The 24,855-nt window shown below is 35.2% G+C and overlaps 4 protein-coding genes and 1 pseudogene across 4 annotated transcripts; 4 read left to right on the top strand and 1 right to left on the bottom strand.

Moving 5' to 3' along the window:
• The first annotated feature begins 6,206 nt into the window (after positions 1 to 6,206).
• Positions 6,207 to 10,241, top strand: LOC139107855 (uncharacterized). Its single transcript, XM_070665720.1, has 2 exons — positions 6,207 to 7,296; positions 7,726 to 10,241. The coding sequence occupies exons 1-2, from the start codon at positions 6,207 to 6,209 to the stop codon at positions 10,239 to 10,241; spliced, it is 3,606 nt and encodes a 1,201-aa protein (XP_070521821.1).
• An 87-nt stretch (positions 10,242 to 10,328) lies between these two features.
• Positions 10,329 to 10,925, top strand: LOC139107854 (uncharacterized). Its single transcript, XM_070665719.1, has one exon. It carries the CDS (start codon positions 10,329 to 10,331, stop codon positions 10,923 to 10,925), a length of 597 nt encoding a protein of 198 aa, XP_070521820.1.
• Positions 10,926 to 10,953: 28 nt separating this feature from the next.
• On the top strand, positions 10,954 to 11,499 carry LOC139107853 (uncharacterized). The gene has a single exon (XM_070665718.1). It carries the CDS (start codon positions 10,954 to 10,956, stop codon positions 11,497 to 11,499), a length of 546 nt encoding a protein of 181 aa, XP_070521819.1.
• Positions 11,500 to 13,526: 2,027 nt separating this feature from the next.
• Positions 13,527 to 15,923, bottom strand: LOC139107931 (uncharacterized; annotated as a pseudogene).
• Positions 15,924 to 23,404: 7,481 nt separating this feature from the next.
• On the top strand, positions 23,405 to 24,619 carry LOC139107852 (uncharacterized). The gene is made up of 3 exons (XM_070665717.1): positions 23,405 to 23,816; positions 23,890 to 24,092; positions 24,167 to 24,619. Exons 1-3 carry the CDS (start codon positions 23,405 to 23,407, stop codon positions 24,617 to 24,619), a joined length of 1,068 nt encoding a protein of 355 aa, XP_070521818.1.
• The last annotated feature ends 236 nt before the right edge of the window (positions 24,620 to 24,855 follow it).

Below are 24,855 nucleotides of genomic sequence, written 5' to 3'. Positions count from 1 at the left end.
GACGCAGCATTGCATTTATTGAAGAAAACTTTCGAAGCCTTTCCTGTAACTTACATATAAAGAAAAAAAAATTGCTTTTACATTTTATATTTATATGTAATACAAATTTTCTCAATAAACAAAAATTTGACAATTACATCGCATTAATTTTAATTTGATCGAAACTTATACTTTTCTATAAGTCACAGTATAGATAGATTGCGAGGGATTAAAGACGCTCTTGATGCTCCATTATCTTCATCTGTCATCTGTTACTCTATTTCTCCGTGTTTCCATTACTCGTTCACACCTTGTTAATCCATTATTGAAAGTACACGGAGCGATCGACGATTTTGGCTGTTTGCGAAGCGATTGTGTTGAGAAAAAGATTATTTAGAACGTTAAAGGTATGAAAAACTTTGTTCTCTTTTTTTTATATTAATGTCCAATACGTTTAATTGCTTCGTTTTTTTTTATTGAAAAAGAAAATGTGTAACATTAAAATTCATACCTCAGGTCAAAGAGATAAATTTTGATTTTGGTTAATTACAGACATGCCTGGTATGTTACATTTTGTATTTCTGCATCCTCTCTCACTTTTTAAAGTTGCAGTACATTTACTTTATTGGTTTTCTTGCTTAAAATAAAAATGTGTAACATTAACATTCATTAGTAAGGTGGGAAAGTAAAATCTTTAATAAGATTATGTACAAGCATATTTGAAATGTTACAGTTTTTATTACTGCATGCTCTTTTACTGTGTTCAGTGCTAGTTCGTTCCCTCGCTGCGTTTTTGCACTGAAACAGAAAATGTGATGCATTAGGAGAATTCTTTTTTGTACTTAGACAAATTTTTGGTTTTGTAGGAGATAAGGCACCGAGAGCAGAAAAAGATATACGTTTTTAACGTTGTCTGGATTGCTGCTCAATTGCAGTCTCCTCTTTCAGATTAACCATCCTTGATCAGACCTGTTTTCTACAGGATTTTTTATTGCATTTTGGAGCAGTAATACCTAAAAGTGTTGGAGAAAAACGTAAAAGGTATGTGTAAAAATCTCTTTATTTGTTTTAGCATTGAAATAAAAAAAATGTGTTTCTTAAAAATTTAAACTTCAAGTAAAAAACCAACATCTTAAATAAGACTACTTTTAAGCATGTTTAAAAATGTTATAATTTGTGTTTCTGCATATTCTCTTGTTGTGTTCAGTGCTAATTCGTTCCCTTGCTCCATTTTTTAGGGGACCAGAAAATTATTGTTTTATTTTAAATTTTATTTATCTCGAATCAAGAAGCAAAATTTTGATTGATACGACTTAAAAGCATGATTAATTTTTTCGAAATATGTATTTTTGCCTCATTTATCATTTGAAGTTTAAATTCGTTCCCTTACTCCGTTTTTATGATGAAAGACTAAATATGTTATAATACAATTTATATTTTTTGTGTTAAATAACTAAATTTTAATTGAGATTACTGACATGAAAATATTTAAAATCTATTAAAATGCGTATATATTTAATGTTTTTTTAACACAGTTTTAGTTATTAATGGTGTATATACACTTCTCAAGATTAGCAGTTACTTTTTAAGTTATTGAAGCCTTTTATTCCTGTACATTAATTTTCTAATTAAAGATATTCTTTCATTACAACAAAACATAAAAAACATTCTATTTAAAGAATTAATACATAGAAATTAAATGTTTAAATAACTTTAAAAATAAATTCCGTTTTTCAGTAGTGTGTGTAGAATGTTTTGATTAACTATCTACATGGTATACCTTATAATTAAATATCTGGATTTCAGTCTCTGTATCCAGTGAGTTGTTGGGCGTTGGTGTAGAGAAACTTGTTCTAGACAGGACTTACAGCGATAATTGAACAAATTAAATATTTTATATTATTGGAAGAAGACGTAAAAGGTAAAAATAAATTTAAAGTAATTATTACAATTGTATTACATTTCTACGTAAAAGTATTTATTATTGTGTAGCAAGCATTTTACATTTTTTTTTTATGCAAGTAATCTTAAATATCTGGGGTTTGCGGCTTCTTTCTTTAGTTACCTGGAACTTTAAATATTGAATAAGTTATAATATGTTGATAAGCATATATTGAAAATGTATTAACACCTTTGCTGCTAATGTCTCACCGATAAACAGTTAACTATTTGGTCTCACCACGCCAGTATATCACCGCTGATTTATTTTATTATTAAAATTAAACAGACATTTGTATATCACCGATAAATATTAATTTCTATTACATTTTAATAATCTAATAAGTCTGCAGTGTTACACTAATTTGTTGGAAGAGGGTAATGTTTCATTCATCGGTTAGACATTGGCAGCCAAAAACTAAATATGTAATATACTGAATAATTTAACACTGGTTGTTATAAATGTGAACATACAACTCTTAAAATCAGCAGTTATTTTTTAAATTATTTAAATCTTTGAATGAAATAATTGACTGCCGTTTTTCATTGGTGTGTTTAACATTTTAAAATTAACTATCTACATAGAATACCTTGTAATTGTATATTTCGATTTTACAGTCTCTCTGTCCAGTGAATTGGTGGGCGTTGTTGTAAGAGGAACCTGTTATTAATTAATTAAGCCGTACTTTACATTTCTGGACCGAATAAAAGAGATTTTATTTCTTATTATTTGAAGACGACTGTAACGGTAAGAATGTTTTTTTCAATCTTCTTTTACTGTCTTCAGTGCCAAATCGTTCCCTTACTTCGTTTTGGTGCTAAAACAGAAAATGTATTTTATTAAATTAAATATATTTGGAAAAAAAGCAACATATTGAATATGACTGCTTACAAGTCATGTTTTAAATGTTTCAATTAGTACCTCTGCATACTCTTTTAATGTTGTCTGTGCCAATTCGTTTCCTACCTCCGTTTTGGTGCTGAAACAGAAAATGTGTTTTATTAAAATTCATATTTTGGGTAAAAAATCAACATTTTAAATACATTACTTTCAAGCCTTTTTAGAATTGTTATAAGTTCTGTTTTTGCATCCTTTTTTATAATGTTCAGTGCTATTTTTTTCATTGTTCCGGTTTTGCACTGAAACAGAAAATATGTTTCATTAACTTTATATGTCGGGTAAATAATCAAAAATTATGAATAAGATTAGTTACAAGTATGTTTCACACGTTACTATTTGTATTTTTTTGTTTTGTTAATATTATTTTTTGTATGTTTTACTTTCTTTATGAATTAAAAATAAGTCTTAATTCTAATAAAAAAATTTAAAACAAAATAAGTTAAACATTACTTACAAAAGTTTTCAATAACGCTAATTTATATTTTCAACACACTGTCATTCTGTACTCAGCTAACGCAATACATGTTAAATATAACGTACATGTTAGTATTAATTTCGTACTTAATTATCTAATTGTTATAAAGACATGTTTTAAAGCAATTACATTGTTAAGTAGAAAATTAATAATAACATGTACGTTACATTTAACATTGTGTTTGCTAGGTACATAATTGAAAGTAGTATTATTTTGTAAGTAAACATTTTCGTTTATTGTTATGTTTTCATATTTTCAAACGTGTAAAACGTTAAATTATTGTACAATAGCTGGAATCAAACCTGGCGCAATTGCGGTTACAACTATAGGAAAAGTGTCTGCGTAAATAAAAGTGCAATGCCAAAAATAAAGAGATTTACAGAATTATCACGCAGGCAACAAAATCGTCGCCTACTCCAAATGAAAAACATTGAAGAAAATGTAACTTTTGAAGAGAGCACTGTGAAGAATGTAGAAGATCGTTCATGTACGCAATCATTAGATAACGATGCTGAAATTGTGAAAAACGAATTTCTTGAAATGGTTGCAAATAGAACAGAGACATATATTACAAAGGCATATAATAGCACAAGAGATTATACACAAGAATTTGCTGAAAATAATGATCCCAGGATAGTAAAGTCTGCTTTAAAAGAAAAGTTACAATCGTGGGCAATTGAGTACAATGTTACTCAGAGATCACTTTCTGCTTTGCTGCAAATATTAAAACAGGAAGGTTACAATGACTTGCCCAATGATGCCAGAACGTTAATGAATACACCTAAAAAAACAATCATTCGAAAATGTGATAATGGGCATTATTTGCATTACGGTTTAAAAAACGCATTGCAAGAAAAATTACGTAGTTGTTCAAACTTTCCCGACATAGATGTAATTGAAATAAATATCAATATTGATGGGCTTCCTTTGGCAAAGAGTTCGCAAAGTCAGCTGTGGCCTATACTCGGTCTCATTTTTAATATTGATGGCACGAAACCTGAAAATGCACAGACATTTTTACAAGAATTCTGTCAAGAATATAATCAGTTACATAACAATGGTATAGTTTTTAACAACAAAACATACCTAGTTAAAATTAGAGCAGTAATTTGCGATGCTCCTGCAAAATCTTTCATTACTGGCACAAAAGGTCACAACGCATACTTTGGTTGTGGAAAATGTTATTGCGAGGGAAGTTATATAGATCACAGAATGGTTTTTGAACAAAACAATGCTACTTTAAGAACAGATAGTAACTTCCGCAAACGAGAGAACGAAGAACATCATAATTCCGTATCACCTTTTGAAAATTTAACTGTGGATATGATTAATAATGTATGAAAATAACTGAATTTGACTGTAGAAAACTTAAACCAGGTGGCTGAAAATTCTTATAGAAGAAAATTTAGATTAGAAAAATAGACTTGACACAGAAATAATAAACTCAAATTTGAAAGTTAGAAAAGGAGGATTTAATTGGCATAAAAAACCCTCCCCTAGCACGGGAGGAGGGAAAAAGCCGTAATTGAGAATTACAATTTGTTCGCGCCTTTTTTCACATTATGAATTTATTCGGTTTATGTTGTTAGGCTCGTTTCGATTCTTTCCCTAGCAACGATTAATTATTGATTTTCTCGATTTTATTTACAAGTTCGGTTTCGTTAGTCAGTTGATTAGCGGATGTTGACGGAGACACATGTTTGTAAAAACAGAATATTTGTTATTAAAGCAAATTAACTTAAATGAAAGAGAAATAAATCATAAAGTTTTTAAGAGTGTTCCTTTATAAGTGACAATACGGGCTGCTCCCGGAAAATTATTTATCAGTTGTTAAACAGCGGAAACAGGCTGCTCCTGTAAATTGCTCGGGCTGCTCCCGATAAGGATTTGGGCTGCTCCCATTTGAGGAAGCAGGCTGCTCCTGCCGACTCATAATTTTCATAAGAAAGGAACAAATTTACGATTTATTTGGATTGAAACAAAGAAGTTTTGGTATCGATTCTAAGATCCAAACTTAAGTTATTTTTTTCAGATCTGTGAGTAATTCAATTAACATCTTTCTTTGTATTTTCCGGTTATATACATGCATGCGCTTTGTTAAGAATTTGTGAAACAATTGTAATTCTCAATTACGGCTTTTTCCCTCCTCCCATGCTGGGGGAGGGTTTTTTATGCCAATTAAATCCTCCTTTTCTAACTTTCAAATTTGAGTTTATTATTTCTGTGTCAAGTCTATTTTTCTAATCTAAATTTTCTTCTATAAGAATTTTCAGCCACCTGGTTTAAGTTTTCTACAGTCAAATTCAGTTATTTTCATACATTTTTTGGTCCTTCGAGCCGGATACCAGGTGGCGACGTTTGTTTTCTTTAAAAAATAATAATGAGTAATATTTGTAAAGGAGTTTTGGAAAGTTTATTTCGGTTCATTGAATTCTTTTATTGAAATTATTTGAGTTTATTACATATTGATTTAACAGTGCTGTTATGTGAATTTCTTAGATATTTGCTGCACAAATTACATTTTTCTTTCAGGGAGATTTCATTATGTTGATTTTTTTGAATGATAATTTGAATTGTTGTGAAATAATGAATTCACATTGATTAAGATTTATATTGAGAACAAAGAAATTTAAAAACAAAAAAAAAACTTTAAAATTGTGTATAAAATAAATTAAAAATTAAATTCTAATACAGTTTCAAAGTAAATAATAGGTAAAAAGAAAAATTAATTAAAAAATTAAAATACAATAAATAGTTTGATTTGGGATTTAAATTTAAATAAATTTTGCACATTTTTTTTTTTTTTAAAAGTTAAACTAAAATTAAATAAATTAAAGCTCAAATTATTATTCAAATGATTCTTTTTTGGAAAACATTTCAGAAATAAAATTGTTGATTTAAAAATTCTTCGAAATGGCTCCGATTTCGATCAAGCGTCTAGTAGGCCAGCAGAAGAGGAGAGCGGATGCTTTGCGTCGTATTCTCCCTTCGCTACTTCAAACACCGCGTACTTCTTTGTCAACGATACAAATTAAAAACGCTTTGGATGATCTTAAGGGTTATTGGACGGATATTTATAATACGGATCTTGAAATTAGCGTCAGTGAACGGACTGAAGAGGACCCGTATATCGTGGAAAATTTTATTCAAGAAATAGAAATATCTTATCGTAATATTAGAGATGAATTATATAGTTTGTTAGCCGAAATAGAAAATGTCGCGCAACCGTCAACATCTTCGGTAGAATCGGTTGCTACAAATGTGGCAAATGGGGGAAGGGAAGAAACGAGCAAATTGCCAAAATTATTGGTGGTGAAATTTTCCGGGAAAACGGAAGATTGGGATACGTTTAGCTCATATTTTATTTCGACGATTCATGAAAGGGAAAATTTGTCGGATTTAGAAAAATTTCGGTATTTACTTGCGAGTTTGACGGATGATGTTAAGAGGTCGATTGCCCATCTTCCTCTTAAGGGAGATAATTATAATATAGCTTGGAAAGAACTCAAAGATACCTTTGACAAGCCGCGTCATCAGCTTAACATGCTAATGGATAAATTAGCAAATTTGCAACCAATAAAAACATTGTCGGCAGAGGAAATTAATAGTCGAATCAAAGCGATGAATTTAACGTTTTTGGCAATGAAAAAGATAACGAAATCAGATACGGATCTTTTAGAGGCATTGGTATGTCATCGACTTCTTCAAATTTTAGATTCCGAAACTCATAGGCTTTGGGAGGAACATTTGGCTTTCCGTGATAATTCTCTCGATGAAAACAATTTCGGTTCAAGAAATTCATTAGATAAATCCATGGTCTTTCCTAAAATGGCAGATTTGGTCCGTTGGCTTAATTGTCGGAGGGACGGATTAAACTCTGTGAAAGCAACAAGGAAATTTGAGAAAGAACCAAAGAAAGTGTTTCAGAAGGAAAAATTTGTGAAGGCATATCATGCTGAAAATAAGCCACATCCTTACAATTTCGAAAGGAAATGTCCATTATGTTCATAGAAACATTTTGTGAGCTCATGCCCTGATTTCGGGAAGAAAAGTTTGAAGGAACGACGCGATGATGTACGACGTTTAAGACTTTGTTTTAATTGCTTAGGACATCATCGTATGCAATTTTGTAAATCGCCACGACGCTGCAATATTTGCAAGAAACAACACCACACACTTTTGCATCCAGAGATTGTTAAAGAAACTGCGGAAGAAGTTTCTTTGTAACTAAATGACAGCATTTTATCCGCAAATATCGATTCAAATAAAGGAGAAGTACTACTTCCAACCGCACAGATTTTAATTTCTAATAAGGAAATTAGTTTAAAATCAAGGGCATTTTTAGATCAAGGTTCTCAGATATCTTTTATTACGGAAGCATTAGCACAGACGCTTTGTTTAACTCGTTCACGTGTACATGTTCCGTTATCAGGTATCGGTGCTTTAAAAGCGGGAACGGTTCGTTCAAAATCCACGATAGTTTTACATTCTTTTCAGGATTCGGAATTTTTTCTGGAAATAGAAGTTTTGATTTGGCCAAAATTAACAGGTTTGTTACCGTCAAAGGAAATAAAGGCAAAGGATATTTTGGAAAATTTTAAGAAGCCTCTTGCAGATCCTTATTTTTTCAAGCCGGCAAAGGTGGATATTCTTTTAGGAGCTTCAGAATACAGCGCTTTGATTAAGGAAGGTTTACATCGATGGCCGGAAACAGATCTCATAACCCAAGACACGGTTTTTGGATGGATAATCTCTGGAGTTCCTGCACGGCGGGCGGAGAATTTGGTTGAAGATTCGGCAATTTCTATGGTATGCGCTGCAGAAGAAGAACTCCGAAATTCTTTGCAACAGCTTCGGAAATCAGAAGAGTTCAAGGAAAATTCGCATTTGTTAAATTTGGAGGAAGAGAAATGTGAGGAATTTTTTAAAACAACACATTATCGAGACTCGGATGGCCGATATGTGATGCGACTCCCTTTCAAATTAGATCCATCAGACGCCGTAGAAGAAATTCGTCGAATTGCTCAGCATTCGTTAACAGCTTTGAAAAGGAGACTTTTTCGGGATGCAAAATTAAATTTAAAATATCAGGAATTTCTAAAAGAATATGAAGAATTGAAACATATGGAGCGGGTTCCTCACGACGAAATTAAGAGTACTAGAGTATGGTATTTACCTCACCATGCGGTAATTACGGAGGTACCTCGATGGAAAATTAGAGTGGTTTTTGATGCTTTAAGACAGACAGCACATCAACAGAGTCTCAACAAAGCATTAATGATTGGTCCTCCTTTACAAAATGATTTAACTCTTGTTTTGTTAAATTGGCGAAGATTTCGTTTTGTTTTCACCGCAGATATTATAAAAATGTTTAGGCAAATTAAAATTCATCAAGATGACAGAGATTTTTTGCGAATCTTATGGTCACCAAATGAAAGTGAAGCTCCCATGGAATATCGTCATACAACGGTAACTTACGGAACCGCTTGTGCTCCATATCTTGCGATTAAAACTCTTCAACAATTAGTTATTGATGAAGGACATCGTTTTCCTCAGGGGGCACAATGTCTTCGATCACAGACATATGTCGACGATATTTTCGGGGGAGCAGACTGTCTTTACGAGGCACAAAGGGAACGGAAAGAATTAATTTCACTTTTAAAAATGGCCGGTATAGAGTTGGATAAATGGGCGGCAAATCATAATTCACTTTTGCCGGAGAATTTGAAGAGACAAGAAGTTTCGAATACTGAAATTTCTAAGGAAACTTTTGAAACAGTGAAAACTTTGGGAATACAATGGAATCCTTTCTTAGATGCGTTTGGATTTTCGGTAAAAATTCAAGGAATTTCAATCAACATATTTACTAAACGAAATATTCTCTCCTGTCTTTTTAAACTTTATGATCCGTTGGAATGGATTTCTCCTGTTATAATAGCGGGAAAGATTTTTATTCAAGATCTTTGGATTGCAGGAGTGGGATGGGACGAGAAACTTGATTTTAATAAGCAGCAATTTTGGAAAGGGTTTCAAGATTCCTTACAGGATTTGAATAATTTACAAATCAACCGTTGGTTCGAAACTTCTTCAAATTCAAAGACAGAATTGCATGGGTTTTGCGATGCTTCAACTCGAGCTTATGCGGCGGCAATTTATATTCACACAGTTTCCGAAGAGGGGAAAATTAACGTTTCTTTGGTCGCTTCTAAAGCAAAAGTGTCTCCTGTAAAAACTGTGAGTATTCCAAAATTAGAATTGTGTGGAGCAGCTTTATTAGTTCGGTTATTTAATTATGTAAGGAAATTAAATTTTTTGAAAGATCTTGATGTAATTGCCTGGTCTGACAGTCAAGTAACTTTAGCTTGGATAAAGAAGCATCCAAGTCAATGGAAAACATTTATAGCAAATAGAGTTTCTTTACAAACTCTACAAACTCAATTACCGGAAGCATCTTGGAAATATATTCCTACCAAACAGAACCCAGCTGATATGGCTTCAAGAGGTTTGAGTTCTTCTGAATTACGTGAATCAAGTTTGTGGTGGCATGGCCCTCTCTGTTTATCACAATTTCAAGATTTTTCGTCAAAACAAGAAGAAAAGCAAGTTTTAACGGATGCTGATTCTCAAATACTTTCTTCTTTTGCTATTGCCACGGAACAAGGGCAGGAAGAAGATGAAATTATAACACGATTTTCATCGTTACTTAGAGCAACTCGCGTTATTGCTTATTGTTTTAGATTTTTCGATAAGTGTCATCGAAATAAAAGAAAGAATTTTCCAAATTTTCTCAGTGTCTCTGAGTTGGTGAGGTCACGGAAAGCTTTGATCAAATGCACTCAGAGATCGGTCTTCTTTCAGGATCTTGAGACATTACGTGTCAAAAATAATGTGTCAAAGAAGTCACAGCTTAAGAAATTAAATCCTTATTTAGACAAAGAAGGGATTTGAAGAGTGAAAGGCAGACTCCGTCACAGTATTTTGCAATTTAATACAAAATTTCCACCCATTTTACCAAAACATTCGAATTTATCTTCGATGTATGTGCATTTTGCACATCAAGAATGCTGGCATGGAGGAATTACATTAACTTTAAGCACTCTTCGTACTCATGTTTGGATTTTAGGAGCCTCCAGTCTCATCAAGAAAATGTTGCGGAATTGCACAAAATGTAAAAGATTTCAAACAACATCTTTAACGCAACAGATGGGAGATTTACCTTTCCACAGAGTAAATTTTGAACGTCCTTTCTCAATTTCGGGGGTAGATTATGCAGGACCTTTGCAGATACGACGGAATCCTGGACGTGGACATTCTGCTAATAAAGGATACATAGCTTTATTCATTTGTCTCGCAACTAAAGCGGTTCATTTAGAAGCGGTAGGAGATTTAAGTACAGAAGCCTTTCTTGGAGCATATCGACGTTTTGCAGGACGACGAGGAATATGTCGTAATCTTTATTCTGACAACGGTACAAATTTCAAGGTAGCAGATGTCGAGCTTAGGAAGATGTTCGAAGAATCTTCCGAGTTTTTTAGGGAAAACAGCGGAGAAATTAGCTTCTCAAGGAACAGAATGGAAATTTATTCCTCCAAGAACACCACATTTTGGCGGAATATGGGAGGCCGGAATTAAATCTATGAAACGACATTTAATAAAAGTGATGGGGGATCATAAGTTAACTTTCGAAGAACTAAGCACAGTTTTAGTGCAAATAGAAGCTTGCATGAACACAAGGCCGTTATGTCCTTTGTCAAATGATCCAGAAGATTTAGATGTGTTAACTCCCGCACATTTCCTCACAGGGGGAGTTTCCACTTTGATTCCAGAAGCCAAGTTAATTGACATTCCAGAAAATCGATTGAATCGATATCAGCTTCTGCAAAAAATAAGGTCGCATTATTGGAAGCGCTGGTTACAAGAATACTTGACCAATTTGCAGGAGCGAACCAAATGGTTTAGGGAATCAGAAAACATAAGGGTAGGTCAACTAGTAATTCTCAGAGAAGAAGGTTTACCTCCTGCAAAGTGGTTAATGGGAAGAATTTTAAAGATTCATCCTGGGGCAGATGGTTTAGTCAGAGTGGTCACTTTAAAGACATCAACCACTGTTTTAAAAAGACCAATCACAAGAATAATACCAATTCTTCAGGAAGAAGAAAAGGATAAGGAAGAAAGATCTTCTATCGGACAGAGAAAAGATAAATAGAAAAATGTTAAAAGATTTTTTTTAGAAGGAAGCCACTTTCGTCTATGACGAGGCGGGCGGTATGTTTGCGCCTTTTTTCACATTATGAATTTATTCGGTTTATGTTGTTAGGCTCGTTTCGATTCTTTCCCTAGCAACGATTGATTATTGATTTTCTCGATTTTATTTACAAGTTCGGTTTCGTTAGTCAGTTGATTAGCGGATGTTGACGGAGACACATGTTTGTGAAAACAGAATATTTGTTATTAAAGCAAAAGTATTTAAATCATTTTTATTTATTTTTTAGCTAAACATATTGAAGAAATCGTACAAGAAAACGATTGTAATGTACAAAATAAAAGTTTGAATTATAGCGACGTGGAAAACGTGTTATATACAGATAATTTTAACACAGATAAAATATTTAATAATTCATGGGAAAATAAAAATGAATTATCTAATTACAATGCAGAAGAAAAGGAAACGTCTGACAATAACAACGAAAATAAAATTGAAAATATTAATACTAATAATAATATTGGAAATAATTGTGTGATTGAGTTAAACGTAACACCACCAGACAATGATAATGATAACAATCACACGTGTTGCAGTAAGTATTACATATGTTTATTTTCCCTTTCGGGGTACACTTGACTATCTTTTACTTCTTTACAAACATAAATCTTTTAACATATCATAACATAACCAGCAACGTACATAAACTTTTACATATCTTCTCAGCTTTAAGAAATTCTTTTACCATTCCCACCTTTTTTTTTTACAATAAACTTTTTTTCTTATTTATCTTAATTCTACTTTCCAGTCTTCTATGTCACAGTCTTCTTCATCTGAAAATAATACATAAACACACGCTCTTACACTTATTCAAGTTTGCGCCTTTTTTTTCGGCGGCGGCAAGACTATATTAATAGTTTTCACATTATCATTATATAAATGTAATTTCGTTATCATTACGTGCATCGCCCCATACACTGACAAGGAAGGTTAGGCAACCCGGAAATTCAAAAAGTTAATACTTTGTGTGCATGTAGAGTAATTCATCTGTAACACAGAACTATTTTTTGTTTGTGCTAAATTTCACTTTAAGAGGGTGAAATTACCCCTTACAAATAGATGGGCTGTGTGCTTTTTCGATATAACTCAAAAACTATTTAAAATATCAAAAATGTTTTATACAAAATCTATTACAAATAGGAATCTATTACAAATAGTAATCTATTACGAATTTCTCTCGCACAAGTTACATAAAATGCTAAACAGTTTTCTCGAATAATTGTCACTGTATCTGTATATCCTTGGAACATTAATTCATTAAGATATTCCTCGCATTCTGTCCCTAAAGTAATTTCATTAAGAGTTTTGTGATTTTCTTTAAAAAAAAATTGTATGTTTATTGAAAAAGTTTTAACATGCTCTTCTTTTAAAAAATTTTGACATACTTGAAACAAAAAATTTAAAGATACTGGTTGTAATAAATAAATTTTTGTTTCTAAAGCTTGAAAAAATGCATTAAGGGGTTATACCTAGTAAAAAGGCCAAAATCATAGCCTATATTTAACAATTTTTTGTGATTTAATGAATGGATGGATCAATTTGGAATTTTGAGAGCTCAATACACCTATCTTTATATGTACAAAAATTTTTTTTTTTTTAAATCGAAAACAAAATGGCGGATTAACAGTCCATAGAAAAAGGGTCGATTTTATCGTATGCCTCCTGCGGCTAGCAGTAGAAGTCATCAACAAATGTTCCTGGAACAATAAAAAAAATTTTTATATAATCTAAAAGAGTATATCTACTGAAGTACACATGGATATTAAGAAATATTAATTTTTGTTAATTTAGCAGAATTTTGAAACATAAGTACATTTTTTCGTTAAAAAAATCGACCTTTATTTGTTTATAAAAATTGTAATTGTTAACCGATCTTAAAAATCGTGTGTACTTCAGTAGATAATCTATCGAAGAAGCTACAGTTAAAATTTCAAGTCAATTGGATAAAAATTACTCAAGTTCTGCTGCTAGCCGCGCGTAAAAATGTGATTTCGAGAAAAACGCGTTTAAAGTTTGACAATGAGTTTACTACGTGAAATTTTTAAGATACAAACTTCCTGATTTTTTTACCATTACTCAGCTATCCCAGCACCATATAACTGCCCTTCAATATTTTTGTCCTGCCTCTCTAAATCTTTCCTGGCCGATTTAGAGTCACGGCGCGAGGCTTTGGCGGCGTCAGATGTTGCGCGTTCAGACAACTTTATCGTTGCGAGTTGGATTCGAGACAAAAATCATAACATTGCCGACCAACCGTAATTCCAAGAGCTTCCAGGATCTTCATCACGCCAAATAGTCCATCATTAAAAGTTATAATTGATATATTTGCGGCAAAATCTAATTTTTTTTTTCCGCTTAAAATTGTTTTCGGAGCAATCGACCAAACAATAGAATTAAACGATTCGTTCGCGTTCTGAGTATATCCTCCCAAGCATCGAGATAAAAGTTCATCTGAGCTGAGATCGTCATAAATTGGTCTAATAGCGTTTAAAACGTCCTCGTGCATTGCAGGCTTATGCGTGTAGATCTCAAGAGTTCCTGAAACTCGTGCTTGTTGCCAAGTGCACCATGATGTTATTCCAGTCGGGCAATTATCATGTTTTGGGTTGTCGTCGGTTGAAATTTTATGGTTTAACGTGGCGTAAATATCGTTTTTCATTTTTTCAGTGGAATCTGGATTTCTTCTTATTGCAAGGCCGTAATAAATAGACAATTCGTCTATGAGTTGGCCGGTCAATTTGCCACGGCCTCCCAGATTTTTAGTTTTTTTTTTTTAATTTCTCAATCGAGTTCCCATTCTTTTTTGAACATGATCAATGCATTCTTTCTTGTGAATAATGAAATCACCGTACGGCTTGGCATCAATAATACCTTTGTAGGTTTTAGAATCGCCGTCGCCGATGTAGCTGCCGTATTTGATATTATGCAGAATTTCGGATCGTTGAAACATTTCAATCACTGCGTCAACCTCCATTTTTCCCGCCGAGCCCGTATGATTAATTTCACATTGTGTCTGATGAATTTCGGCCCATTCTTCGTATTCAGCAGTATTTTCCTTTTTATTCCAATATTCACAAGATTTGCAGAATTTCGATTTTATGCACACGTCTAATACTTTTCCAGTAAACCAACCAATAAGTGTGGCTATTCCGAAAAGCGAAGAGAAGCCTCTTTTCCTCCACGAACCATCGCCCGAAACGATAATTTCGGAACTTTTTATATTTTCGAGGGTCTTTTTTATTTCTTCTTGTGCAGCTTTCTTCATACTTATATCTCGTACAGCTGAAGTAGCAGTCAATATATTTTTTATTATTAGGTCATACGTCGCTTGAAAAACAGGTTTCGGTAGGTCCATAAATGCGCAGAATTTCTTTATTCCGTTCAGTCCTATTCCCAGGATGCGCATTGCAAAAATCATTCTAATGTTTAGTTCATATGTATGAATATTTATAATAGGACAGTTATTAATATAAAATTCACCGCATGTGTTGCATGTCATTACAATTTTAAAACCGAGTCCGCGCCTGCTTGATTCTGTAAAACTTACATCGCCTTTGCAGGTTTTACATACAATCATTTGCGCTAAAGTTGAAAATACAGTCATAAAATTTATAAAACGATATCCGAAACCTTCGTCAATGTCTTTGTTCTCATTCTCAGAGTCAAGTATAATTTTTTTGGCAGACGTAGACACGAACTCGTCCGGAACGCTGTCCATAGAATGTCGATTAGGTGGCTTCCGGTTTCTTATATTGCTCCGTTTGCTAGTGATGGTTTTTGTTTAGTTCCTTTATGCCCTTCATATATTTTATCACTCGTGATTTAAACTATATTGACCATTATACTGCACGAGAAAATTGCGACCGACACTCACAACGGTTACACGTCTTTTGAAAACAGGATCTTGCCTTTGTACAAAAGGGTACGCAGGTAAAAATATGAAACATGCTTAGTCATTCCCCAAATTATAAACCAAGCAGTGACATCTCTACGTCTTTTTAGAAAAAAAAAGCTATGTCGGTAAAAAGTTTAAAGGTAAAACGTACTCCGATATTTATTTTGTCGATTTGGCGCGCTCGGAGCAGCGCGCGGCGCTTCAAAAAATCAATTTTTTCGAGCACTTAGAAAATTATTATAGTAATAAATCTTTTTGGACATTATTTTAGACACTTCAATACATTATTTAAGCCAATAAAAAAAAATGGCCAAAAAAATAATTTCCTACTAGGTATAACCCCTTAAGTCATCAAAATCTCGAGAATAATAGCACGGCGACTTAGAGTCGTAAAAAGCGATATCTTTCGTCACGGTTTAAGGGGATCGACGCCGCGCAGACGGACAGATTTACACGAACGATACTAACACCCAATAAGAGACAGGCCCAAGACGAGACAAAAGGATTCAACTACGAATCAGAAACGTCGCCTAATATCCGCGAAAACTTCCGTTTAGGATAGGAACGAGCAATAGTCAGTCAGTCGGTTTCTGGGTCTCGAGAGAAGCGTCTCAGTGTTATGGTCGCAATATAGCAGTTTGAAGCAATTTTATAAGTGCGATATTAATAACTTTAATAAGTTATCATAAAATATAATTAAAAGTGAGATCACATCTCACTACGAGTCTTCTTACGCGAAAATCGTGAGATATCACGGTGCGGGAAGAACTCTATTTAACGGTGGCGAGTGAATATAAATCACAGATAATTCGCGTACCGAATAACTATAGCGAAACGTTGTCGACGAGTGGTGTATAGAAAAGATTAAAATAAAACAGACTATAAAAACATTGTGAACATTAATTTGTTGACGGTGACTATAAAACACTGTTGAAATAAGACAATTACTATTTTTATAAAACTAAAAAATATCTAACTCTCAATTTTAGACTTGATTTAAAAAAATATGCATTTCGTATATTATTATATCTTATTGATTGAATTGTACACATAGTTCTTTTAATGTGTATAGTAAAAATTATACTCAATATCAGTTGCTGTTGAATAAACTACAGATGTTAGGGCAGCCCGCAATCTCACCGTTTACTTAAAACATATGTTTTTTTAATTTATTTTACTACATTTTTTTTTCTGTGTACAGAATTTAGAACTTTTTTATTATATACAGGTCCTGTAGTATTACGACATATATTTTCAAAAAAAATTTATATTTATTTTCTTACATTACATGTAGCTATTACAATTTTGACACGTCATATTAATAATACACAATTGATTGATTATGTTGAAGCTTTACTCACTTATTTTGTTGAATCTTTTGAAATTTTATACGGTAAAGAATATATATCGCATAATGTACACAATCTTTTACATTTATGTTGTGATGTCAGAACCTATGGTGTGCTCGATAATTTTAGTTCTATTAAGTTTGAAAATTATATGACATTTATAAAAAAAAGATTACGTAAAACTGAGAAACCTTTGCAACAATTAATTAAAAGATGTAGTGAAGCCAAAAATTGTAATTTTTTATTTGATAAATGTAGTAATAACAATAAAACATATTTATTCAAATATATACATAACAATGGTCCAATACTTGATAATATAGAGGTCGAATTGCAATATTTTATAATATTAAATGAAAAATTTAGTGTTAATTGTAGAAGTTTTTCAAATAATTGTTGTTTATTGAAAGACAACACATATGTGTTGATTAAAAACATTATTAAAACTAAAGATAAAGATATTTATGTTGTTGGTAACAAATTAAAATATGTACAAGATTTATATCAATTACCGTGCTCATCCAGTGATTTTAATATTAAAGTAATGTCATTATGTAATAGTAATATTTATTTTTGGCCAATTATAGATATTGTATGTAAAACATGGAAAATTCCTTATAAAAACAAAAAACATACTTATATAATTTTTCCTGTAAATCATGAAATATAGTTTTGTGTGTTATAACTTGACATATTTTTATAATATAACATAAGCATTTTGTTCGTTCCGTCTTTCGGAAGTCGCTCTGAGCAAACCCAACACATCCCAAGTGCGTTTGAGAGACGTCATTCGTGCAACTTGGCACTGTCTTCTTCTTCTAATATGTGGCATTAGAAGAAAAAGACGTTGCCGGGTTGCACAAGTGACGTCTCCTCGAACACATTTGGAATATGTTGAACTTGTTCGAAACAACTCCTGAAAGGCAAAACGAACAATAAATTACAGTTCGTTAAATACACTTTAATTATTAATTTTTAGTACATATGTGGCCGATGTAGCGCGGTAGTCGCGCAAACGCCGTTGCTATGAATAACAATCACGGTTGCTAGGAACGATCTGACGAGATGAGGTTCGTCATTTTAGTTCAGTGAGTGATAGTGGAATGTAAGTTTAGTGGGTCAGTTCTTATTTTCTCGATATCTATAATATAGAAGACAGCATAGAAGACAAAATCTTGCGCGATATAGTTTGGTGGCAATTACTCGGCACATGGTAACGGCACGCACATGTATAATGCAAGTCTCATCCATGTGTTCTGTTCGCCAAAGCACGTGGATCAGACTTGCATTATACGTGTACGTACCGTTACCATGTGCCGAGTGATTGCCACCAAATTATATCGTGCAAGATTTTGTCTTCTATGCGGTCTTCTATATTATAGATATCGAGAAAATAAGAGATTGTTTTTTAGTATATGTTGTAATATGTGATATGTATACTGTGTAAACGAATACACTCATAGTGCATATATTAATTAAATTTTTTTCTAGATTTGCATGCAAATAGATAAGACATTTATTGTCGTAGAATTTGTTGATGGTCTGCAATTAATATTTGCAATATGGTAAAATGCAGACACATCATCTTGTATTTGGCCTAGTTACTTTAAAACCAAACTAAGAATTAATAAGGCGATAATGAATTTTGAATTACTTCATGACAAACAAGATTGGCAAGAATTATCAATATCAAGAGTTTTTGGCATTGCAAGTAAGTGCATGTATATATCACAAATAAATTTATATTTGTTTTTAATACTTTTTATAATTTTAAAATAATATTGTTTTTAATTATTTAGATACTTATGAAGGGGGTATGCAAAAATTAGTTTTGGCAGAAGATACGTCGCACGTTGAAACAGAGGATATATCATGCAGCGAATTAAAAAAACGAGAGAAAAAGAGAAGATGCATAAAAGCGAGAAAAGTAATGATATCCTTTTCAGAAGAAGAAGATTCATATTTACATGCAAATAAGGAAAATAATAATGTCACACAGAAAAAGAAATTGCCAATTATTCCTTGTAGGCAATCTTTTATATCAAATGTGTAACGAGGTAGGCACCTACCTCGCCCCGGCAAAACGTCGGCCGGCCCGTCGGACCGAACATCGTCCGGCGAGAATAGGGGCGCGGTGCGCCCCGACCCTTTTTTAAAACACCGCGAATATTAACGCGCGCCGTTACAAGTGAGCGTACCGCCGTCTCGCGTTGCGCGAAAAGTAATACTATTAACGACCGCGACGAGCGCTGCGACGCCAACCCCCGGGAACCCGAACGTCCCGGGCCACGCAAACGACTGAATAAAAAGGCCAGATACCGAGCGATCAGGAGCAATCTTCCGATTTACTGAGCTCCGTTCCGGATCTCCGCTCAGTAGCTTCCCAGACAACCAGCAAACCCAGGAGTCGCTAAGAACGGGGGTCGAGCGTTCTCGGCCTCCGCCAAGGGTTCTTGGCCGCGACACCGCCTCCTTTCCTTCGAAACTGCCAGGTCGCCAGCCACGACGGATAAAGCGGGGTGAAGCCGTGCTTCGCCTCCGCCGAGCGTTCTCGGCTTATCCCGCGGCAGACGCCCGGGCAGCATCTCCAACCGCTTCGGCGGTTCCTGACGAGCGCGGCGCAATCCGGAGGTGAAGGGTCCTTCGTCTCTGCCGAGCGTTCTCGGCGATTGCCACCCGCGCTCCCGTTCCTAAGAAACCACGGTCCATAGTAGGGGCCCCTATTACAACGCCACGATTAGACTCACGCGACCGACGACAATTCTGTTTACGTAACCCGTGCGACAAACGCCGCGGCCTAACACCTGTATAGAAAACCTAGACTCACGCGACCGACGACAACTCTGTTTACGTCGCCCGTGCGACAAGCGCCGCGGCCTAACACCTGTATAGAAAACCTTGTAAATAACGATCCGAAAATAAATGTAAATAGAATAAAGAAAGATACACGAGACTCCGAGTGCTTTCGCTCCTTCCCGCGGACACCCCGGCCGGTCCTAGACGCACGCGACGACTCGCCGACTACCGCGGCGAGCCGCTTGACCGTGTCCGGCCACACAGAGGGGAGAAAGGGGGGTGTTACAAATGTATTGCATACACCTCTTTCCGAAAATCACAAACTCACACCGAAAGCTAGATGTACAAATGGTGAGCTTTAACAATAATTAATTTATAACTAATATATATATACAGGGTGTCCGAAATATGATGTCCAATCTTAAATTTATAAGTAGGGACATAAAAACGATGACGAAAAGTCCTGAACAATTTTTCAAAATTCTTGATCGTTTTCGAGAAAAAAATTAAAATATAATACAAGTAGATACACGTAAGAGTGATAAGGAAGACACGATTTGAGCGAGTGCGACAGACGACGGCCCGAATATTATAAACAAAATAGGCGGAGTCAGCACGTGACGATAAGCGAGCGGTATTCGCGCCGTCATCTGTCGCATTCGCTCAAATCGTGTTTTCCTTATCACTCTTACGTGTATCTACTTGTATTATACTTGTATTTACGTGTATTGTATTTTCATTTTTTTCTCGAAAATGATCAAGAATTTTAAAAAATTGTTCAGGACTTTTCGTCACCGTTTTTATGTCCCTACCCATAAATTTAAGATTGGACATCATATTTCGGACACCCTGTATATATACTTGTAAAAAAGTTTCAAATTTAAATATTTTTTAGATTTTACTGAGGACAATTTAAACATCGGTTTAAGTAAAACGCCTATGAGTTCTATGACAAAAGATCATGCTCAAAATGAAAATTTATATTCTCATGGTAACAGAGGATTTTAATAAAATAAAAATAGAATACTGAGAATTATAGATATTAATTATTAAAAATATTTTATTTGTTTCAGAATTTAAGAAATTAATGTTAACAAAATTAAATAAAATAATATATCAAATAATGGTGCACCAGGTAACGGTGCAAGGGGTCCTCCCGGAACACTTATTGTATACCCACGAGGAAGATAATAAATAGATAACTCTTTTTAACACTAGTAGGGAATAAACACGGGTTCTAACCCAGGAGCGTTGAGGGAGGCGAGGGGACGGGGGAAAAATCCGCGATGAGAGGAGCGCGGATAGAGGTAGCCGTAGGTAGGAAGAGACCGGGGAGGGTATCTGTCACCCATTCATACCTCCCCCGGTCTCTTCCCACCTACGGCTACCTCTACCCGCGCTCCTCTCATCGCGGATTTTTTCCCCGTCCCCTCGCCTCCCTCAACGCTCCTAAGTTAGAACCCGTGTTTATTCCCCCTCACAACACCCCGCGCTAGCAACAACCGTTAATATATTACAAATACAATAAAAACTTACGTTTTTTTAATTTTGCCGCATTTTTTTCACCGGCAACAATTCGCTGTCCGCCAAAGCGAATTGTTTTATGTGGGTGCACAAGTTTATCCGCTTATCAAGTACATATCTGCACTCGTCACCCACGGGATTTTCAGGAACTGAACGAGGAGTTCTGTCAAATATTAATATTGCACCACGGCTGCTTTAACCACATAAGCGATTGTTTAAATATAAGCTAAATTGAGCTATACTGTTATTTTGGTGTGTACCACACCACACACCGCCTGTACTGAATGGGGTACGATCCCCCAACTCGCGACGCGCGAGAATGTGTACTAACGACGAGCACTTTTTATCCATTTAATTTTTAATATATGTGTTGCACTTGAAAAAATCAGCATACGACTGACAGGCTACAGCTACGAGCTCACTGCAGACAGTCAGAAAGTAAAAACGAAAGCATTTTTTTATCAACAGCAGTCTCGAAGGTCTGACATATACTCATGCGAATCTTTTTACAGCGTTTAACACGTTTGAAACTTAAGATGCATTCTTGCACATGATGTGAAATTATGAAATTATTTTATATTAAAAATATAAATTTGCAAAAATTTTTTTCTTATAAACAATATATTTAATATAAACATTTTGAAATATAATATAAACATTTTAAAACATATACTCATGCGAATCTTTCTTTAAAAATAAGAGCATTACAGACTGTCAGAAAGAAAACAAAAGCATTTTTTTATCATCTACTCTCCTAAGGTGTGTGACATATACCCGTGCAAATCACTTTAAGAAAAAATGCTGTCAAATCGACACGTGTTAAAAAATGCATCAATATGCAAAAATGTATATACAGGGTGTCTCACCCCATGTGTCGAATATTACGCGAGTAGGTAGGTCTTGGGAAAAGAAATCGAAAAGTCCTATACGGTTTTGCTTAATTTTTATTCGTAAGCGAAATAAAAATTTATGAAATATTCCGCGAGTGGGAGCGTACCTTTAAGGAGGAGTTAACGTTGCGAGTATAAGCCCGACCCAGGCTGTTTGAAAGACAAGAAGAAACGCGCGAGCAACACGAGGCGACGACGCGTAAGGCGGTGACAAGAACGACGCGCGAGCGATACGAGGCGACAATGCGCGCGTGAGGCGAGCCGACGATGTGTGACGAAGCGAGGCGAACGACGACGCGCGAGCGAGAGAAGATACCAATTTTAACGATATTTATAACGTTACAAATTTAAAATTAAATAATTACACGGAGTAAATATAACTATCTTTTCCTCACCACCTATCGAGGTAGATAGTACGGCGCGTTTTTTTTAGAGTGGTTTCCCCGGTAGGCCTAATCCACTGCAACAACTCAATGCAACAATTGTTCGAAGTGCCTTCCTTGTACCTGTAGGCAAAGTTCGGCTCTCCGAACAATTTGTTGCGTTGCACGTTGTGCCATATCGGGCGTCACTGTATCGAAGGCCGCTATAATTGCAGCACGAACCTCCTCCACAGTACCTTCACGCACGGGTTCTACTTGAGCTTTTATATGGCCCCAAACAAAATAATCCAGCACGTTCAGATCCGGTGAACGTGCTGGCCAGGTAATGGGACCACCGCGACCCATCCAACGCCCCGCGAAACGATTATTCAATACCTGTTGTGCGTTGCGCGAAAAATGCGGCGGAGCACCGTCCTGCTGGTAAATTAATCTTAGTCGAACGTTAAGCGGCAGGTTCTCCAAAAGCGGCGGAAGGTCGTTTTCTAAAAAATATGCATACCGCTCTCCATTTAAACGAGGAGGTAAAAAATACGGCCCAATCTAAAAGTAACAAATAACAATATTATAAGATTTAATTGCATATAAATAAATTAAATTTTTTTTAAAACTATTTACAATTTGATTTTCAATTACACCCGCCCACACATGTAGCTGCCACCGATACTGGAAAGCAGTGCGCCTAATTGCATGCGGATTTTCTTCACTCCAAAGGACGAAATTTTTGGAATTAAAAATTCCATTTGGAGTAAATAACGCTTCGTCCGTCCATAATATGAAATTCGGAAATGACTCATTTCGTCTGCATTGAGCCAAAAATCCTACACGTATTTTTAATTATTATTTTACATTATTTGCGTACTTCGAAAATATACGGTATTTTTATTATTATTTAAATATCGGTCGGGCAATTTGTTAGAGCAGCGCCGAAGATGTTTTCAATTTTTATTTGTTTTTCTCGATTGCCATGTGCCTCGATAACGTTAATACTTATTGTGTATCTACCGTGCCAACATGAGTTACACAGCGAGTGAATACACGGATATGATAATTTGCTATGGTGCCGCGGGTGAAAGTGCATTAGCCGCAGCGGAACTTTACGCGGAAAAATATCCGGATCGCGAACATCCATCGTATCGCACAATTATTAGGTGCGTGCAACGAACAAGAGACACGGGATCCGTGATTCCTCGACAACGTAGCGTTGAACGTGCCGTACTTCGAAACGTTGAAGACGAAGAAGAAATACTTCGCAGATTTGAAGACGATCCCAGAAGCAGTATTCGTCGTGTAGCGCGAGCGCTCGGTTTACCAAACGCTTTGGTACACCGCGTTGTCCGAGAAGAAGGGTTGCACCCGTATCATTACCAACGGGTGCAACAGCTTCTTCCTCGGGATGAAGAACAGCGCGCTATATTCTGCCAAGGTATTATTTTTTCCGTTACGTATATTTTCGAAGTACGCAAATAATGTAAAATAATAATTAAAAATACGTGTAGGATTTTTGGCTCAATGCAGACGAAATGAGTCATTTCCGAATTTCATATTATGGACGGACGAAGCGTTATTTACTCCAAATGGAATTTTTAATTCCAAAAATTTCGTCCTTTGGAGTGAAGAAAATCCGCATGCAATTAGGCGCACTGCTTTCCAGTATCGGTGGCAGCTACATGTGTGGGCGGGTGTAATTGAAAATCAAATTGTAAATAGTTTTAAAAAAATTTAATTTATTTATATGCAATTAAATCTTATAATATTGTTATTTGTTACTTTTAGATTGGGCCGTATTTTTTACCTCCTCGTTTAAATGGAGAGCGGTATGCATATTTTTTAGAAAACGACCTTCCGCCGCTTTTGGAGAACCTGCCGCTTAACGTTCGACTAAGATTAATTTACCAGCAGGACGGTGCTCCGCCGCATTTTTCGCGCAACGCACAACAGGTATTGAATAATCGTTTCGCGGGGCGTTGGATGGGTCGCGGTGGTCCCATTACCTGGCCAGCACGTTCACCGGATCTGAACGTGCTGGATTATTTTGTTTGGGGCCATATAAAAGCTCAAGTAGAACCCGTGCGTGAAGGTACTGTGGAGGAGGTTCGTGCTGCAATTATAGCGGCCTTCGATACAGTGACGCCCGATATGGCACAACGTGCAACGCAACAAATTGTTCGGAGAGCCGAACTTTGCCTACAGGTACAAGGAAGGCACTTCGAACAATTGTTGCATTGAGTTGTTGCAGTGGATTAGGCCTACCGGGGAAACCACTCTAAAAAAAACGCGCCGTACTATCTACCTCGATAGGTGGTGAGGAAAAGATAGTTATATTTACTCCGTGTAATTATTTAATTTTAAATTTGTAACGTTATAAATATCGTTAAAATTGGTATCTTCTCTCGCTCGCGCGTCGTCGTTCGCCTCGCTTCGTCACACATCGTCGGCTCGCCTCACGCGCGCATTGTCGCCTC

The sequence above is a fragment of the Cardiocondyla obscurior genome, linkage group LG14 (assembly GCF_019399895.1).
Source record: "Cardiocondyla obscurior isolate alpha-2009 linkage group LG14, Cobs3.1, whole genome shotgun sequence".
Classification (NCBI taxonomy): Eukaryota; Metazoa; Arthropoda; class Insecta; order Hymenoptera; family Formicidae; genus Cardiocondyla; species Cardiocondyla obscurior.
This window is presented reverse-complemented; position numbering and strand designations above follow the sequence as displayed.

Coding starts and splice junctions, on each gene's coding strand:
- LOC139107855 (XM_070665720.1), top strand. CDS start 6,207: ATGGCTCCGATTTCGATCAAGCGTCTAGTAGGCCAGCAGAAGAGGAGA. Junction 7,297..7,725: donor CGAAAGGAAATGTCCATTAT/GTTCATAGAAAC, acceptor TTCCGTTATCAG/GTATCGGTGCTTTAAAAGCG.
- LOC139107854 (XM_070665719.1), top strand. CDS start 10,329: ATGTATGTGCATTTTGCACATCAAGAATGCTGGCATGGAGGAATTACA.
- LOC139107853 (XM_070665718.1), top strand. CDS start 10,954: ATGGGGGATCATAAGTTAACTTTCGAAGAACTAAGCACAGTTTTAGTG.
- LOC139107852 (XM_070665717.1), top strand. CDS start 23,405: ATGAGTTACACAGCGAGTGAATACACGGATATGATAATTTGCTATGGT. Junction 23,817..23,889: donor GCGCGCTATATTCTGCCAAG/GTATTATTTTTT, acceptor AAATACGTGTAG/GATTTTTGGCTCAATGCAGA. Junction 24,093..24,166: donor GTGTAATTGAAAATCAAATT/GTAAATAGTTTT, acceptor TGTTACTTTTAG/ATTGGGCCGTATTTTTTACC.